General features: G+C 38.9%; 1 protein-coding gene across 1 annotated transcript; it reads right to left on the minus strand.

Moving 5' to 3' along the window:
- Positions 1-2,992: 2,992 nt before the first annotated feature.
- On the minus strand, positions 2,993-19,728 carry LOC122784482 (rho GTPase-activating protein 6-like). Its single transcript, XM_044049782.1, has 13 exons — positions 19,458-19,728; positions 11,070-11,229; positions 10,579-10,647; positions 9,479-9,741; positions 9,100-9,295; positions 8,932-8,987; positions 8,696-8,846; positions 8,466-8,614; positions 6,631-6,807; positions 6,047-6,144; positions 5,681-5,943; positions 4,243-4,329; positions 2,993-4,159 (listed from the first exon to the last, which is right to left on the minus strand). The coding sequence occupies exons 1-13, from the start codon at positions 19,602-19,604 to the stop codon at positions 3,594-3,596; spliced, it is 2,382 nt and encodes a 793-aa protein (XP_043905717.1). The 5' UTR covers positions 19,605-19,728; the 3' UTR covers positions 2,993-3,593.
- Positions 19,729-20,119: the final 391 nt, after the last annotated feature.

Genomic DNA, 20,119 nt, shown 5'->3' on the forward strand with positions numbered 1-20,119 from the left:
CTTAAGTATGTGATCCTTTCAGACAAAGCCACCTCTGTTAGGAGTAAAGTCGAAGAAAAACTCCATGGCACCCTCTTTTAAACTATTACGATGGCTTTTATGTCGTCGCATTGGCCATTAAAACAAACATGCAGTATATGCACTGATGCGTTTGAGCCATAAGCCTCATTTTAAATGGTTAAACGTGACCATAGTAGTTTAAAAGGTTTTCTACAAGAAGACCACCTCTTCTTGTAGTGCTCCTACTTACAGTATATTTAAAGATTAAATATTAAACACTTAGTCCAATACGTTTTTATGTAGCCTATCATTTAACCAGAAGGAGGACGCAGCTGTAAAGTGTTGGGCTTTGGGTATTTCCACAGATTAGGATAATGACATAATAATTCAGCAATGATATGAGATCACACAGAATGATTACGTGTGTGGAACGAAAAGTGAGAGCAAAACATCTGCTTGGGAGTTGCTGTTGTTTCGGACACATTTTCTCTGTTGAGCAACTCGGAAGGTGGAATAAAACCTTTCTTTCCTGTTGGTGTCTGTTTGGACGTGTGCGGCTCACAACCGCTCCAAGTCTGAGCGTGACATATAGAGTTTGACCTGACGCTGTCCCACCTGAAACTCTGCTGCACCCCAGCTGACCCGCTGCCTGCTGTTATACGAACTCAGGGAGAGCAGAGGAAAACAATGCTGGCAGTGTGTGCACACAACGTCGCGGTGTATTTGGGAAAGCACCAGTCACTACCTCACTGTGCTGTGTAGCTTATATTTATAGTGATCATGACGTTAACATCGACACTAACACGAAACGTGTTCCTTTTTTTTTTTTTTACAAATTGAGAAACAATAAGCCCATTCTGAGATTGCAGAATGTTTTATTATAAACTGGCCTGATAATCTCAAAACTCTCTGATGTTAAATTAAACCTAGCTCAGATCAAAAACAGTCATTTAGTTCAGTCACTGCTCTCTGGAGGAGGTGGGAAGTGACGCTCGGAATCCTAATTGAGTCAGAAATTGCACCAACCTGTCTTATCAGAGGAACACTTGGTATCTAAATCTTCACATTTGTGTTCATGAAGTGTTGTGCTGCTCTAAGCTCACAGGCTTAATGCAATCACTGCTAATCCTTTAATTCTTTTTTTTTTTTTTCATGAAATACATTTTAATACAAACCACTCACACAGCAGTGGCACCTGCTGGAGGCGGGCGAACAAAGGTGAAGTGAAGTCGTTCTACTGTATGTCGGAACGATGATGGACTTTTTTATGGCGTCTACACTGATGTCACAACAGTTTACTTGCTGTGTTCCCAACTCTTCATGCTACCTCAACTGATTCCTCACACAAATCCGGGACACCAGTTTGGTTTCAGCTTGTGCCGAAAGCAACAATCCCACTTTCCATATATATTGTACTTTCTAGTTGTCATGTGTTGTTTTCGCTGTAATATTCAAAGGCTACAGGAATAGATCTTTCGGTGTGTGTGTGTACCAAGAAATTCCAAATTATAGCATACTAATGGTCCAAAGTTGGATGTTAAATGAGAGGCTGCATTGAAGCTTTTTCTTTAAAAGTGCACATCAAGTGCAGGTTTTTTTGCTGTGCAGAGATTTGTACGTCAGTCTCGACCTTGAAACCACAGGACCATTGCTTTCTTGTTTCTGGACATTCAGCCACATTTTGGCTGTGACCTTCCTCTGCCTTCACCGCAGCTGCTCCTGGTGCCTGTGAGTGAACTCAACCAGGATGGACTTCCTGCTGGGAACAGTTGTTGCAGCGCTCTGCCAAAGGACCATTGTTCCATCCATCAGCGCTGCAGTGACAAGACGTGATTTTAAATATTTCATCTTGAGCGTTTGCTGTCAGATCATAAATAAAGACAAAATTGATCTCCTGGTTGTTGTTTTTCCTCCATGTTTTTGGATGTGGATATGGTAAGATGCAAAAGTGAAGAGCGGCTGGATTCTCTGTAAAAACACCATCTACATATCCTGTCAAGTACTGTTCGATTCACACAGGAGTGGAGCCAGATATGGCCCAGAACATTTTGTTAACAAGGCATGAGTTTTATATTTATGTACTCTCGCAATCAGATTTCTGATCAATATGCTTTCAGGGCAGTCGCATGCCTCTCTATTTAAAAACAAAACATGCATTTACTGTGCACCTCTGTGGCTGATTTCATTTTACCTTTCGCTTATTGAACAAATTTAGTTCTTCATGGTCACTAGTGCAATGAATCTTTCATCACCTTCGCCTGTAAGCACTTTGTGAGCAATTTGCACATGTTTATTTATTGCTATATTGTTACAGCCTCAGCTCGGCTTTTATATTTTTTTATTCACATAAATCCAGATTTTGTTTTGGTTCACGAAACAAACACATTCTCCCATAAGAGATCATTATCAACGATAAAAACAGCCACTCTTCACGTCACCTTAAACTCATGAGATTTTGAATGAATAATGAGTCGTATAATAATAATTCTGGTTGTGTTGTGAAGGAGCAAGGACACGACTACCAAAGAAGACCTGGTTACCTGGTCTCATGCTGCCCTCTTGTGGTTATTAAAGGTGACTGTTTCATTTCTGTAAAAGGCAGATTATATAGAGCCATAGTCAGTATTTGATTTTAACTTCATGCTCATGAATAAAGTTCTTGGTGAAATAGGTTTAATTAATTAATTAATTGTAGAGATTTAAATCAATACAATTGGCTTGTACTTAGTTCATTTTAGACGGCATATTTTCTTTTATATACTATACCAACGGTGGATTCAGCTGCTGCTTTGTCCAATTCTGAAGGAACAGATGGGTCTTATTATATATTCTAAAGTGATGAAGTGTTTAAGTTAAAAACAAAACAACAACCCTGATTCAATAACGTATTTTGCTAAACTAGAGACATGAGTCACAGGCTACACTGTGGGAGACAGAACACATTTTGGATTAACAAGAAAGCTGTGATCTCAGGAGCATTCAGACTATAGGAAATGGAGAAAGTAATACATTATTGTGAGTGCTATAGTTTCCATTTAATTTGAATGTATTCAATGGAAAAGGCTGCCTCTATTTAAGGAGAACAATAAAAAGTGCAAGTGGTAAAAAAAACAAATAGTCGACTGCAAATTTACAAATAAAATAGATGATTTTAAATAGTGCTGCTAAAGTAGAATGTGTACAATTAGTGCTTGAATGTGACCATTTATATATTTCCTTAAATATAGTAATATATTCAATTACACTTCATAAAATAGCAACGTTATTTGTAGCCATATTCAGATCAAGTCTCCAGTTTTACAAAAAATAGTAAATTTACAAAACGCAAGATTAAAGTAGCTCCGATACACATTCAGATACTAGACATCAAAGCATCCTTACGACGCACACCGTGCTGTTTTTACATTCAGCGTTAAAAACAAAAACAAACATTCATGGCTTTAAATTAAGCATTAAGCAACATTCAAAACAATGACATTCAATCTGTGAATGTACTGCATATTAAACTACAAAAATACACATATATAAACAAAATTAAATAGAGTCAGATGCATCTGAGAAAAAGTCGGTGCAAAGGGGAGTCAAAGGGTTCTTTACACCAGGGTTTCGGGCAAAGAGGTTGCATTTTCCTTTGACACTATCTGCCACACGTGCCACCTTCCTGTCTGCCAGTCTGCCCTACGAGTGTCCTTCTGTTGTCCTGCTACAGAGGCGTCTGCTATATGTGCAGTCTGGGAGGCAGAACTCTGCTGCGACTGATGTGGAGTTTGAGGGTCAGGCTGATGCATTAAGAGGGAGGGTGTGGAGTGAGAAATATGGGCGTCACTTAGAGGTCGAAAGTAGTGAAGGGGAGACAAACTGTTCACTCCGACCTTTAATAATGGATAAGCAGAGAGTCCTGTCCTTGCTGCTAAGTTGTCTGACCTAATGGCTCCTGATTGGCTGCTCATTCCTTGATGTAATGATGATTCAGGTTGTCTCTGTCCTCTCTGGTCATGAGGAAAACTGCTGCTGCGAGTCACCGGGAGGTGTGGCCTGCATTCTAGCTCACCCAATGAGATTTGTGTAGGCCTAATGGGCAAGTTGTGGTTACCTTGGTGACTGCTCAGCCCCTCTGATGATCCGCACAACTCACATTGCGACATATCTCCAAGGGAGCCTGGGAGAAACCATTCATTAACATCCAGCATTCATCGTAGCTCAAAGATCATCTGCAACAACATGAAAAGAGGATTCTGTTACCAGCGATGTGATTGGCAGAGACATCTGTGTTAAACAGCTCACACCATGTGGCCCACAAATGATCACTGTCACAAACTGTTGAAGCCACTGAGAAAGAAATTGAAAGGATGAGTTTGGTTTACAGGCCATTACACACACACATGCAACAAATAGTCCCAACATCTACGGACAGATGGTTTTCGTGTTCTTGTAGAGTTAGATGAGATCATTGCCACCATATGCATACAATAAGTAGGAAACAACATCCAGCAGCCTGTATGTTTACTTTAACCCTTTAACACAGTGCATATCGCAGACGACATGTTTGTGCACTTTGACATAATTACGCGACGGTTTGTGCTATGGGAAAAAATGGTAACTTCTCTCGCGCTGTTGCAGGAAGACGTCAAATCAGCGGCTTGGTCAACAGAGAGGATAGAGTTAACGGAATAACGCCTGTACATAAGTTTCCATTTTTTGGCCTATTTTACATATTGCGACAAAAACTCAAACAAATGTTACTTTAATTATGTTTTATACTGTTCAAATTTCAAATGCAAAAGCTGGTGTCTGTGTTTTTGTTTTTGTTTTAAATAAAACCTTTTGTTTTTCTTCATTATAACCTGTTAATAATGAACCTGTTTAACATGCAGAAAATTGTAAATAACTGCCAGATATTGAAAGTTATTCTGGAATGTGCTAAATCGCTTTCTCACTGGCCCTTTTATGGTTAAAATAAGCAAAACAAGTCCATGCGGACATTTTGAGGCTTAGGTGTTGAAGGGTTAATGACGTACATTTACCAATTTACATTAAGCCCCTTCACTATCAGTTTATAAATCTTGCATAAAGATGTTTTCCTGCATTTGACAGTGTGAGTTGTTATCTATGCACATGCTCTGTGTCTTTTGTTAATTCTTAATAAATAAATGTGATTCGCATAAACTTTCTGTATTAATATATCTAAATATGAAGAGCAGTGTACCAACATTGGCCACAATGTTTCCAATGCCTTTAAATGACTTCAGAGTGAGGAAAAAAATATTCACTACCGTTTCATTTTTTGTATGCATATAATTTCATTACTAATATATCACAAGTACTTATTGCCATTTGCTGCGTGTTCTGCCTCCTTAGATCTGCCCGTGAAGCTCAAACACACAGAGGAACCACATTAGACACCAATTACCATGATCCCACACTTAAATGAGGTTTTCTGTTATTTCATTTTTTTTTGATTGAGAGAACTCTGGTGGCAGAAATGATATATTGTGAATTTAATGCTAGGGCTGTGCTGAAGAGCTCCTGGCTCCAGTTACATACTTAATATACAGACTTGACATTATACTCCACATCTAAAGTGAATAAGCATCTTCCCATCAATGTACAAATAATTGACCTATACTATATTATACAAACTATAGTATAATAATATGATGCTGCCATCAATCGAGATCACCTTTGTCAGTGGAGGTTGTAGGAGAGGTGCTGCCAGATCTGTCTTTCGAGTGGAAACTGAGTTTGTACTGCTCAGAAAGACTGAGGACTGTGTCTGAGAGTGGACTGCTGTCCTCTGCGTATTTCCACAGCAGTCCATCCGACAGGTCAGGGGAGTTGTTGTCATAGGGAGAAACTTCCCCGCTGGACACTTTAATGCAGTCACTGGACAAGCAGCGCTCGGTCAGAGAGAAGGGTTCCTCTGCTCTGAGAAGGCCTGGATCGCTGCACAAACAACAGGAGACGCAATAAATTTCACATCGCCCTATGGCTGTTGACAAGTAAAAGCTACATGGCTATTAATATAACGTGCAATCTGGAAACTCACGATTCATGGGAGGCTTTCCTCCTGAGTAAGTAATCCACAACATCAGGATCAGTTTCGAGTAAACTCATCAGCACCTCATTCTGCAGGTCAGCAGGAACCTGCACGAGCAAAAGCTCTTTTTAATGAAGCTCCTAATAATTTATGACAGTAATAAAATTATACTCTTTGTTACCGTAATTATTTTATCACACTTCAAATGACCTGAGGTAAACAATTAGGCACTTATCCACAGTCATCAATCAACAGCATTATCACCCCAGCAGCGTGTTTTTAATCAGTTAATTACATCTGGGCCCTTGTTGTTCCCAGTCTTCTCAGTACAATCTAAGTTCAAACACCTACTATAACAGAAACAGCATTATATTTGTATGATATAAAGGAAAAATAATAAACAACAGCAGGGGAAAAGCAGAAATTACTGATGCAGAGTTCCCTTAACTGTTTATATTTCCATATCTCAATTTATTATCTGATTCACAATAAACAAAACTGTATATGGCAAAGACCTGACTTGGAGAGATTGTCTGATTGAACACAGAACGGGGAGTCTTTTAACTGCTTGGTGTTCAGTAAGTGCTACTTACCATAAATAATCTATCATATGTGTTGATCATCATTTGGACCACACTGATGATGGCAGTGCTCTCCTCTGCACAGGCAAAACTCTGCACCGCAAACTCTTTGTCTTTCTTTAGCTTCTGTAAGAGGTTGGGTCCAAAGATGGTCGCTAAATTGAGTGATGTCATCTTGTTCCCAATTATCTATAGACGACAAAAAATGGACAGTATTAGTCTTAAACATACACACATATACATCGAAAAGAAAAAACAATAAAACAGGTTTTTGTGTTTATTTTTAACCATGTTTTCATTTGAGGGACGGAACCTCATTCCCAGAATGTAAACAGTGTCCGCCACCTTTGCTAACAGTTATGCTAACAGGACCAAGTGTCACCGGTGGGCACGTAACAAAGAAAAGAATGAAGATATTTCTCAGCTCAGGGGAAACTGAGGTTGGGAAGCACAATTTTTCAAAAATACTACCCCTATTCGAGTAATGCAAAGCTAAATGCAAATCGGTGAAGTATTCCTTTAAAGTATACAACTGCATATGAGCATGTGGTCTGCATGGGCTTTACCCCACACTACCACAAGGAATTACTTTAAAAGGAAAGAAGGGAGCTGAATTTCTCTTTTCATGTGCACATGAGCTCACAAACAGGATTTCAACAGACTCTCTTGGCATCCAGGACCTTTTGGGAATGTTCACCTACCTCAGGACTGCCACTATCAATAAGTCAGACTCTGAGTCGCCTTCTTTTGTAAAGAGAGAACTGACTGGTCTTACGTGCATGAGGAATGAAAATGAGTTCACATTTTGATGCATGTGTTAAAATGAATCATGTTTTGCTTCCAAGTGATGAGTAACAAAGCAAGACCCAAAATGGATGGATGATTAATTATGTACTCATTATTCACACTACTTATCTCAAATCTTAAAAAATACTATTCTACACAAGGGTGAACACAAGTGAAAATGTTCAGAAGACACCGTGTATATGGATTTAAAACAATAAAGTATATAATATATATATATATATATATATATATACATACATACATATATACACACACACACACACACACATACATATATATATATATATATATACACACACACACACACACACATACATACATATATATATACACACACAGTCACAGCAGAGTGAGAATATGTAAATATGTAGATACTGAGATAAGCATTTTGTTGACAGAATGTATCCCCCACAATGTGACATTTTCCTTCACTTCCTGTTTACAAACACATAAACTCGGGAAATAACAACGTATGATGTTTGACAGAGGCACCATGTTTGTGTATTCACTGTGAAGCAGTTTGTTAAGCATCATTTATTCAAGATACTCACTATGGAGAATCGTCCATTCTGGTGCTGTTCTCTGGCACTGCTCTGTCTACAAATTAGAAGCTGCAGATTGACAAGCATCTGCCATACTGCCTTTTGTGGCGTTGATCATAATCACATTAAAATTGTAAAAACTCTAGCATTGGTCTGTGACAGCTGCTCATATCCTGAACATGTTTTTTGAGATTTCGAGTGAAATGAACGATTGTAAAAAAAAAAAAAATGTCTGACAGGCTGCAGAGTCATGTCATTTAAAACTCTTCTGGCAACTGCCACTAGATGAATTGTTCAGCTTTACAAACATTGATAGTTTATTCTGTGCAAAGAGATTTTACTTTTAATTTATACTTATTTTAAGAGAAAACCAGTAAAAATCTTAACTACGTGCTCAACATTTACTCTCTTACTAATTATTTTGTGTGTTAAGAGTGTGTAACCACAGGCAATTACTGCTCACAGCAGCAGTTTTTTACCAAAAAAAAGGTTCTTTACCTGCTGTCCGTCCTTGTCCACACTGTCTTCAGCATGTGCAGCTACAGTAGACAACAAGCAGAGGAGACGATGCAGTGTGTCGCTGTTACACGGTGGGAGCAGAAAGATCAGGAGCTGGAGGGTGCTCGCTTGGCCTGAATGATCCAGCACTGCAGATAAAAAAACAATCATTAACAGGAAGCGAGTTGTGTATGTGTGTAGATCGTGTGCAGCGCGTGTTTTCTCCTCACACATTGTGTTGATGAAGGCCGTGTAGAGTTCTCTGGTCAGCAGTGTGTCAGGCATGTCTCTGAGGAATTCTTTCAGCAACGCAGCCACATCATGGACACTGTTCTCTTCATCCATGTTCACCTCCCACCCATGGTCAAACTCCTTGCGAAGCTGGGCAACATAATCGTGAATATGAATAAACCTCAAATAGCCATAGTTGATGAATTTATGAATTAAAGTTTGGAAATCAAAGTACCTGGCGGACTCTCTTCTTGGAGCTCCCGACGCGGAAGATTCCAACTGTTTGTAGGCCTGAGCAAAAACAAATTGAAGCATTTACAGACTACAAGTCACCAAGAGAGTAAATTGGTTGTTAATCTGTACATTTCTATGCAGCACCATTAGCACTTTCATGATGGTGTACCGTATTTTTCCAGGTGTTGACAGCAGAGATCCACCGCCCTGGGCACCTGTCTGTAAATAGGGTTAAGGCTGAGCTTTTTATCGCGATGCTTCTTCCTGTTGCCAGCTGCCTCTTCTGGCAGAGACAGCTGGAGGGCCTCCAAGAGCCGAAACTGGTTATCATCAAGGTCAGTGATGCAATCCACAGACACCCCACCCTGTCAAGCAGATGGGTGACAACACAGAGTCACTGTTTCAAGTCTTTAAATGTAATACAGTCGTTTAATAGCTGCGTGGTCCACTCGGTTATCCCAAAAAGGTTACAAATGCCATGAGAATGTTAATGTGCAAGAATAATCAGACTACAAGACTGTGCCGGGTTTATTGACAGACCAGCCTACCCTCCTGTGAGTCCGTGGGGCAGCGTCTGGTAAGCTGAGAAGAGGCAATTCATTAGGAGTCTCAGAGGTTGAGCTCAGAGATGACGTGCTGCTGGACAGCTCTTTATTGGCTCTTTTGAAGCTGTAGGTGAGGTGAAGGAAGGACAACATCAGTTCCGTAGGGTCACTGTGCTCCTCCCGTGGGGGATCGTGCCGCTGCTTGTGCATGCGGTCATTGGAAATAACCTGCGACAGTGGTATGCCAAACACCTGCGGCATAGTCTCTGTATGAGGTGGCAGAGTGAGACAGGAAGACATAAAGTTCATCTCTTTCGCTTCAAGTCAACTGAGAAAGGTCAAATTATTCTTGAGATGTGTCAGTCAGGCCAGTGTACAGCATGCATTCCTATTTGGAGCTAGTATTTTCTCTTCCAATTTTTAAAATCACACTTGAACTCTTCAATAAATGTTGCTCAAAAAAAGTAGGAGCACTACCAGGATCATGCTCTGAAGGGCACACTCAGTATACAAAATTAGAGAGTGCATACTTACAGAAATGGCTTTGTAAACAAATGCAGAAAAAGAGGAAAGAGGGGGCAGGCCCCGCCGGAGAATAGGCTATAATGAATGAACCACCACTTAAGATTGTTTTTGTTATTTCCCTCGACTGCCTGTCTAACGGAGAACATCACTTTCCTGCCAGATTGTTGCAGTAGGCGGGGCAGAGCTCGGCTCTCTCTGCAACTCCTTTACTCTGCTGTTAAAGTTCTGATCCTACAGTTCTACATGTACAGTATTAGCAGCTGCTGATGTCTGCTTCACTGACTCTACACAGGTTCAGCCACAGGAATCGACAAGTTTAAAGTATCAGAGGAAATAAAGGTCTGACAGTGCTCAGAGGCTCTCCCACAGACATAAAAGAGAGCTGTTTATCTTCACTTGTTTGGAAATTTGTTGTTGGAATTCCTTGTATAAACACAATTTTCAAGGGAGTGCAGTGAAATTGTGACTAACCCAGTCAAATCGGAATATATTAGAGAACTGAGACCTTAAAACATTTGAGCAATACTGCCTTAGAATTTAAGAAGACATAAAACATAAAATAATTTCACCAATATTACCTTTGTCTTTACTCTTCTCTTTTGATAACGAATCCAACTTCTTCTTCAGTGACTTCTTGTGTTTGTAGCCTGAAAAAGAAACTGAGATGTCACATTCCTTGTCACAATCTTAGCACGCTCGTTTTTTCTTCCCCCTGTTCAACCAGAAATTCACAGGCTAATTCCCTCAGCTGTTACATAATTCAGGAGAGCAAACAAACAAATGCTGTGCAGAAAGTATACATATATATATATATATATATATATATATATATATATATATATATATATATATATATATATATATATATATATATATATATATACACACTCATACACATATATGTCCTGCATATATTTATCTGAACCAAAATGCAGATGTTGATAGACATGTTTTATAAAACATTCTGTAACAGAGTAGTAAAATTGCTACATGAGCAATTCTACTCTCTCATTCTCTATGTGTGTGTGCGTGTGTGTGTGTGTGTGTGTGTGTGTGTGTTTTCTAATACATTTAGGGATGGTGATGTGGCAGCCGAGGTCTCCATCCCGAAGCAATCGTCTGAAGGCCACATCCTGCAGACGAACCCTCTCCAGCTCTGAGAGGCTTTGTAAATGGACTGGCTTCAGGCCAACTCTGCATCCTGACACGCTGTTCCAGGTGAAGTCACCCTGAGGACGTACAGACAAACACACACACACACACAGACTGAGAAAAAGACTTCACACTACACATCTCATACATTTATCATTGCTGTCACATTCGGAGTTCATGACCAGCGCAGTCTCTCCACTGACCCCACTATGCATGACGCCGCAGACCTATCTGCTTCACTTGTCAGCTCAAAAGAAAACATTAATCACCGGCTGTTTTCTGTGACACAAAGTGACCGGTTGTTTTCAAATGTGTATATATATCAACATCTTTATTTCAGCCTTTAAATTAGGCCTTTTGTACTGTCCTTGTTTTTTTTTTAAATCAGGGTTTTGTTTAATGGTCTGTGTATAACAGAGGTTCATACTTCACCCTGATTTTGAATAATCTGTGATCAAGATAATAGAAATAAAAAAACAACTTTGATCTGTAAACGTTTCTCAGGATTATCCATTCTGTATCTGAAATCCTCAACCTTTGAGCATCTCCATGTTGAAGATTACTGTACATAGCTTTGATCCAGCACAGTCATATGAGCCATGTTCCAAAGAGGCTTAGTAACTCATTATAAGGATAAGGCTTACAATAAAGTGGCTCACTGGCTTTAAATGAGAATTAGAATTATGCTACAGTAGCACACTTTTTTTTCTCCTGCACAAAGCATAATAAATTGTTCTTCTGTGTGGGCAATAATATGCAATTGAAACATGTAGTGTATGTAAACAATCAGCACCACTGGCAAGTGTGGGATTCAGCTAATGCATTATTTGCATTATACATGAATCTGCCACTTAATCATTCTGAATATACAATGTCAGAAAATAGTAGGAAATGCCAATCACAATTGCCTATTGCAGTTATTACAATTACACAACTCATTTCACATAATAACAAAAACAAGCAGGGAATCCTCAAAATTCTTGCTGGATGAAAATGTCAGAATGACTTTAGACTGACACCAGCATCTTTTCTGAATGTGAACTGTGAGTAATGATCAGTTAGTCCATTGCGTTAATCTGACCTGTTGTACAGTATCTCAGCTACCTATACAAGAACTGACGATCAGATACTTACAACTAAGTATTTTTAAACAAACAAGCCGACTCGATGACCAACAGAAACCAGCACAGCTATAGCAGAACGGGCAGTGGATGGGAGGCCGCACCGGGCATAAATCTACCACAAGTGCATTCTGTTATTTCTTCAATTTTGTATCAGCATTTGTTTGTGAATTTGAACATTGCAAGTGAATATCCCCACCTCCTCAGCCTTCATTTCCACGTGTTGGAGAAACAACAGTAATTCATACAAAATTGTGTAATTGTATACTTGCAAAGAACAGCAAAGAGTAAGTCACGTAAGCTGCTCATCCACTCATTCTTCTCAGACATTCCTCTGGTGTGACTATACAGGAGTGCAAAATGTATCTGATGCAATAGTAAACAGGGTTCCCACACATCAGCCCATCAGCAAAGTGACATCATTAATAGCAACACTAATTCCAGGTGTGCACAGAATGTTAATGGAAAAAAAAACATTTCCGCCAAAATAATGGGCTTAACGCTGTCATGTCAAGGCAAGACATTTGAATGTACACACACTATCTACATAACCGTAACTCACTAATCTAGAATTTCTCCTCATTGCAACAGTCAGAGGATGTAGTAAATACATTATTTTCTTAGTAACAATGTCAATATGTCACAATCTTTGAAGCTGTTTGCTTCAGTATGACAGAAAGCAAAGAGAAACTTAAAAGCCTCATTGTAAACATATTGTGTAGTCTTTTGAAATATGAACATGCCGATGAAAAGTTACATAATCAATTTATCCACAGTATTAATGATCAAAAAATTTAATTTAGTGATTAGTCTTTTTAATTGTTTTATATTCATTCATTTATGTGCTCTTATAACTAAGTCAGCAACCACATTCATGCATGTATTATATCAACAGTAATTCATATTATAATGATTATCACTGTACTCGTTCACATAAATGCTCTCATGTTTCTGTGGACACACAACAAGGTGCTGTGAGCTGTGAGCTGTGGAAAACAATGAGAGGAAATGTGCAAGGTAATTCATACAATAGATTGTAAACTCAGATTGCACCAATCAACCGCACTTGAACTGGATCCAGTGAGGTGATGAATATTCCTCAGTGCTCAGGAAGCCATTCAATGGGGGCATTAACGGAAAGGTTTTCCACACGAGCCCTCGCTGCTTGTCCACTTCTTTGTGTAGAGGAAGTCCACACTGAATTAAATTCAGTTAAAAAAAACCCACTTAATTTACATCACCTGTTTTACACTTTTTTTTAGTAATACAATTACTGTTGACAAACCTTAAATAACACTGGAGTGTCCTTCAAAGATGGGAAAGTACCAACAATAACACAAAGCCCTTCAATCACTCACTCACACACACACACATCCTGTTCAACAGAGGACACACACTGTTTTACATGAGAGATTACACTTTAACACATTGTGTCATAATCTTGAGCATCACTTTACTAGTACTGACTGAGTACTCCTTGCACCTTATTTACTTATTTTGTTTATTCAGTATTAAGAGTAGATATTTGATTATGTTTTACATTGTTTTTTTGTTTGTTTTTCACATTTGAGCTGGTCTATTTTTCTTTCTTTTCTAATGTTTACATGTCTAATAATTAATTAGTGTCACTAATTCTTTTTTTATGTTTGCACAATGTCATTCAGGCTTTTTTAACTGTTCTCTACTGAACGTGTACTTATTAGTAAATACTATTAAAAGTGACAATTTTCCTATAAGGCTGGTTAATTAAAAATATAGGTTTGTTTTAACAAAACGCTAAAATGTAAACGAGTAAATGAAATCATACAGTCCTAATTTAAATACTTTTTTTTTACGTGACATGTCGACAAAAGGAAAGCAGCCATGCACTCACAAGACTGGCGATGCTCCGCTGAGGACGCGGCTCCACCATGACGACACACACGTTACTCCTCAAACAAACTTAAACTTAATGCCAATAACTGAGCCGACGCCATGAATATCTCTCATGCTCGTAGAGAGTCTGAGAGCCACAGAACAAGAACTCTGATAAAAACCCACTGCGAGAAGCTCAACTCATCCACTACCACTGAGGACATTAAACCAGGAGGGGGCAGTGTTCTCTCTGCCTGTTTGACCATGTTAATATTATCTGACAGCAGAACAGCCAAGATAGACGTGGAAATACAATGGTTTCTATTAAGAGAACTTTAAAAGGGAAAGTTCACGGTTTTTATTTCTATTTTATTTTATTGGTGGTTGACTTTTTCCAAGTACACCACTGAGCACGTCACTGCTTTTGGGGAGACTAATGCTGCCTTCACGTGCTATCGGAAGTTCAGGTGCGTTACGTTCAAGTGCTTTTGTTGTTGGAGCAACTGAAAAAATGTCTGAAACACGGTTCACCCTTACCTGTTTTTTGAGTAAAACAAAATTTTTGAATTGTTAATTTAACTGCTAGAGTAAGAGGAGGATGTAGGGAATTGTAAAATGTGAGTAGCCTTAGTATTTTATAGACTAAATCAGGGGTATATTATTTTTGAAAAGACAAAAAATTATTTCTGATTATAATGAGGGAACATTTTTACCATTTGTGATGAATGTTGTCTTACTCTCTGCCATCTTGTAATGTCAAAGGTAATCTCGACTCAGGAATTCGTGTATCAAAATGATCTTGTTATTAAATCACAACGTGAGGGGTGTTCATGTGAATTTTGCACATCCAAAACTCATTTATTTACCATAACAACAATTAGGATCATTAAAGGTGGGTACCATTGGACATTTTGACAATAAAACTTAACCACTTTTTTTAACAACAAGAACAACTGTTTGTGTGTCTTTTTACATATAGTACCTGTGTTTGCATCTAAATTAAATTTGTCTTTGAGGACAATGCCAGGATACATAACAAGCCACCATTGCTGCATGTGATAGAACCATGAGAAAAAAGAAGAAGAAAGAAAACATCAGCGCTTGTCTGACAAGTGTAGCTTATACTACCTAAATCAGGCCGAGTGAGTTCAAGACTAATGCTGAACTGTACATCAGTCAAAAAGACATATTAGTCATTAAATACATAAAATATCAATCATGGATTTTGGGCTTTATGTGTTACAGAGAAGAAAGTTATTGTTGGAGAAGCTGAGATTCATGGGGAAAATACAACGTTCCAGCAGTGGCTTTATAACTAAGGTTTCAGATTCCTGCAAGCTGTTTATGGTTCAGGATGTATAGAGTTAAACTCCTCCTTTGAGGTCAGACTAATGCAGATGGGTCTCCAACCAAAACACAACACACACACACACACACTCTCTGGCTGCATCATTCATCACTCACCTCAAACGGCATAAAGGCCCTAGTGGAACACTCTGGTTGGCTTTATGGCCCATAACACAATATTGGTTTTTGAAATTTAATATTTCAAGTATATAAATGTCCTAATTGTGCTTGCCACTTACTTGGCGTGTTAAATCAAAGGCACATTTTATAAATAATATGGGGAGAATAAACTAATCTGTATGATTCTCACACACAAACACAGGTTGAAATAAACCACATTCATTCCATCTATGTTGCTTGATATAAGGTCTATGCACACATGTTTGAATACCAACTTGTTTCAACCCTGAAACTTTGTCCTGATGATTAATGTCCTCATTTTGTCACTACACCACTACATCAGAATGATGAATGACTCCCTCCCTAGGCTTTTGTAAGTTCCTGCAGTTTACAAGAAAAGTCTGAGCAAACTGAAACAGGCGTTCACTATTCTCAAGTTGCATCTGATCTGGCTGTTTTCAAGCGAAAGTATGTCTCATAAGTATTCTGCTTTGTACAAAATTAATGAAGATTAGATTGCACACTGCATAGGCTCCTTTGAAACGCACCGTCTCCCGAAGACACAATTTCATGCTGACTAGGAAAAGGGAAAAAAAAAAACATTTGGATATAAACACAGTCCATTATTTCCCAATAACTCACAAAGTCTTCATATCCAGAGGGTAGTCTGGGCTAAAATGAAATCCAAAATCAGCACAGACATGAATCTTAAAAATAGCCGTAACAAGTGATCCACTACAGTCATGTTCAAGGGCATGCAAAACATTTCAGAAACATGGTGTAAAATAAAAGAGGGAGCACACGAGAGCTGTCTTTAGATCAAAGGTAGTAGCTGCACTGTTGAGTAAGAAGAGGTCGAAGAGAAGAGCGCAAAGATAAATGATTAAGCTAACCAAAACTGACTATTCAATCCTTAAAATTGTTTTTTATATATATTATGCCCCCTGTTTATTTTTTTTATATTTTACAATTTTATTAACGCAACCAATACTGGTGCAAACTTGAGGAAACCACTCTTTCTGAGCTCATTTTGTATTCATTTTGTTCAGCTTGTACGGTTATGTATGGAGTTTGTATTTATCACTAGGTAGATTGTACAGTATGTCGTATTCAACTCATAAGAATCTGAGCTCTGAAGTCTTGATATCTGCGACCTTGCCAGCACCATAATGCAAATAGAAGTTAAGAACCTTCACCTATTGGACGACACCAGCTGTAAATCCAACTGGTGTCCACTCATATGGGTCATACTAAAACATCTGTTTTCCTTGGAAAGGGAAAGTCATATTGTTACTTCTGGGTTGGAAACCAGTAGACTGAGTCAATTTTTACATATGATCTATGGTCGTGTTGTCGTGTTTAATTGTTCAAGAGGTAGGTTTTTACCCATACCATGATTCCATTGTCCTCAGAGACATATACTGTATTTCTCAGAAAGATACTATTTAATTTTACTCTCATCAGACACAGATAGGATGCAATGGTGCTGCAGTTGCGCACGGGCAGGTCTAGCGCCATGCCATCCACATGGACAGTCTCCTGTGGGAAGAAATATGTGCCTGAGGGACTGTAGCCAAGGATCAGGTCATGCTGTTGCATGGTGAGAAATAAGAGTGGAGCCTTCCTTCATGTAAACCAGATGTCTCTGCTTTTTATCTCAGCTCAGACCCCGGTTGACTACACCTCTAATGGAGCACAGTGACATTTGGCCTATGTAAAACATAAGTTCATTTCAAGAATACCACTCTGACACAGCTTTTAAACAAGTTGCGTTTGATTGTGCTATGGCCAGCAACCACTTTGTTATCATTTGAATTGTATACACACACTTTGCGTGAGCACGCACATTGCAATGATAGATTTGGACTGACTATAAACTCACCATTAGCAGGCCCTGGCTCCTGGTATGCATTTAAACCAACTGGATGGCCTGAGTTAACTTCCAAGACATATACATCTCATTAAAGGAGAGTCATGTAGCTGACTGCTGCAGCAGTTTTTCTGCAAAAGGTGAAACACTGTCAACCTGACTTTAGAGACGTTACTGTGACTGTATCTTACAAAAGGGTTGTCACTGAGTGTACTGCCGCTCGAATATTTGCACACTCACAAGCCTCATTACTGATCTACGAAAAGGGCATTTACTTGCTGTCAGTGTAAGCTGACAATGTGGTCATGTGAGTCTCCAGGAAGGATTGCACACCCAAGACTGTAGCTCAACTAGTACGAGTTGTACTCGTACTTTACGGTCTACAAATACCTCAAACAGTATACATATGACAACAACTGTAACCGCAGCATTATTGCAACATAGCTGAGGCTGTCATAGGCAATGTAGCTCAAATGTTTCAGCTCTGCAATGCTTAGCAAAGACTGTGATCCTCTGAGGATAAGAGTGTAGGCAGCACACAAGCACTCCCCAAGTTATAAATCACCTTCAATATCCTCTCTGACACGGAGCTGTCTCCAGGATTAATCGGCTTCATTCAGATTTACTGTGATTACATTTCTACGAGCTCTGGCTGTAGGATTTGGGTTCTTGTTGATGACTGAAAAAAGAGACTAGATACCTGGTGTTCATTACAAGCCTATTCTAGTGTCACATCTGTGATACATTTCCATTAAACTAAACAAACAGTGTTGCCATGAGGACCAATTTAAGCACAGCAGTAAAGATGGTCTCAAATTGTGAACATGTGACATATAAATACTATAAATCTAAGATATATTTATCTTTAAAATAAAAGACATTACCTTTTTACGTTGCACTTAAATGCAGGGAAAACACAAATTATGATAATTTGACTGAAAAAAAGGTGCTTTTAACTGTGCATTTATGTATCACTGCACTATTGCTGCTTTACATACATTTATCCTTTGAACAAGTACATAGATATATAAATAAATCAGATTTTCCCCTCTTATTTGAAGGTGAGAATATCTGGGTCACATCATTCAAAAGAGAATGATATGAGCGAGGGGAAAAGCCTCATACAGAAAACTTTGAAAAACCACAAGACTATTGTAAGTCATTCCACCTTGTTATTAAATACTAATTGAACTAATGGGCTTTGCACAGATTCACCGTTTTAAAGAAATCATTAATCAACTAATACCCATCTCTTTTTAAGAATGAGAAACACTTATTGCCAAATTATTACGCCAAGGTCACACCCCTTTCACTACAAAACAGCAAGTCAGCACAAGTAATAGTTCCTGCTTTCATCATTTCAACAAAAGGCATGCGCTGAATCACTGTTAGTGACCGGTGACGTAATAACAAAAATGTCTGAATCAAAGGTCCACGCACGAGTTATGTTCATGTCCTTATTAGTCACAGACTTGGTGGTGGTGGTGAAACAGTACCAGACAAGCGTTTCCCTTTGGTTCATTTCCCATTAGAGCAAAAATAAACATACAACATACAAAATGTGCAGCAAGTAAAAAATAAAAATTTAAAGGAGAAAAACACACTGTGCTGTAAAGTAATGTATGTACTGTAGTATACTGTGCTGCACTGTGCTGGGCTACTTAGAAGTATTCCAGCCACTTCCGGAATTTGGATACGGTACACAGCTGCTCCTGAGTGCTGTGCAATTACCGTAATGAGTAAAATTCCAGAAATAAATATATTCTTTTCAAACTGTTAGCCAAGTTCAAGTGCATGCTGCATGACTATTAAAGCTCTTTTTAATCCAAATAATTACTTTTTAGTGACTTTGTTTGGGTCAGGTTCAGTCAAAAATACAGTTATGCCATTAGAAATAACACAAACAGTGTTTATGGGACCATGTCTGACAGGGTCACTTCCTCAAACGTGAAAACAGGTACATTCACCTGCTGCAGCTTTCAGGTAAACTAACCTTGTACAGCGGCTCCTCAGCTTCGGTGTCATAATATCGCATCAGCGCCGGGTCCAGGCTCCTGGTCTGCCTCAGTCTGCGCCTGGAAATAGTTTGGGGGCTTCGGGAGCACGAGAAAACGCTGCTTAGTAGTCCTTGAGCCGACATGTCTCTTCTAGCTGTTCAGGTTGTGGATAAAGTGGTGTAAGAGAAAATTCATGTCTCTGCCACAAGTCCAAACGGAACTAAAGCAACAGCGGCGACGGCAGCAGGTTTCCCGGCCTGACTGCGCGTCACCGTGCGGTTATTATGAAATAGGCGCCTGGAGTCCCATGTCACCTCCTCCTCATCCTCCCACACGCACACACTCACACACTCTGACTCACTGCTTCACTAAGTTCTCATTTGTTATTACGAACAAGATGTATCGAGTAATTAAGTGTACAACGAGGAGTTTTTTTTTCTATAGTGTACTGTAGAAATAATAAAGATTTATTTCAAATTTTTTTTAGAACATTTTTTTATTTGTCTTGGACTAGAGGACCATGCTGCAGTGCAATACAAGACATAAAAAAACATAACACATAGATAAACATAAACTATACCCGTGTACATACAAAGCCCCATACACACCTACATCCGTACACAGATACATACATAAGTGATGTACATACACACCCCCA

Source organism: Solea senegalensis, linkage group LG2 (assembly GCF_019176455.1).
Source record: "Solea senegalensis isolate Sse05_10M linkage group LG2, IFAPA_SoseM_1, whole genome shotgun sequence".
NCBI classification, from domain to species: domain Eukaryota; kingdom Metazoa; phylum Chordata; class Actinopteri; order Pleuronectiformes; family Soleidae; genus Solea; species Solea senegalensis.

Coding starts and splice junctions, on each gene's coding strand:
- LOC122784482 (XM_044049782.1), bottom strand. CDS start 19,604: ATGTCGGCTCAAGGACTACTAAGCAGCGTTTTCTCGTGCTCCCGAAGC. Junction 9,296..9,478: donor CCCCACGGACTCACAGGAGG/GTAGGCTGGTCT, acceptor TCTGCTTGACAG/GGTGGGGTGTCTGTGGATTG. Junction 6,145..6,630: donor CATATGATAGATTATTTATG/GTAAGTAGCACT, acceptor TTGCTCGTGCAG/GTTCCTGCTGACCTGCAGAA.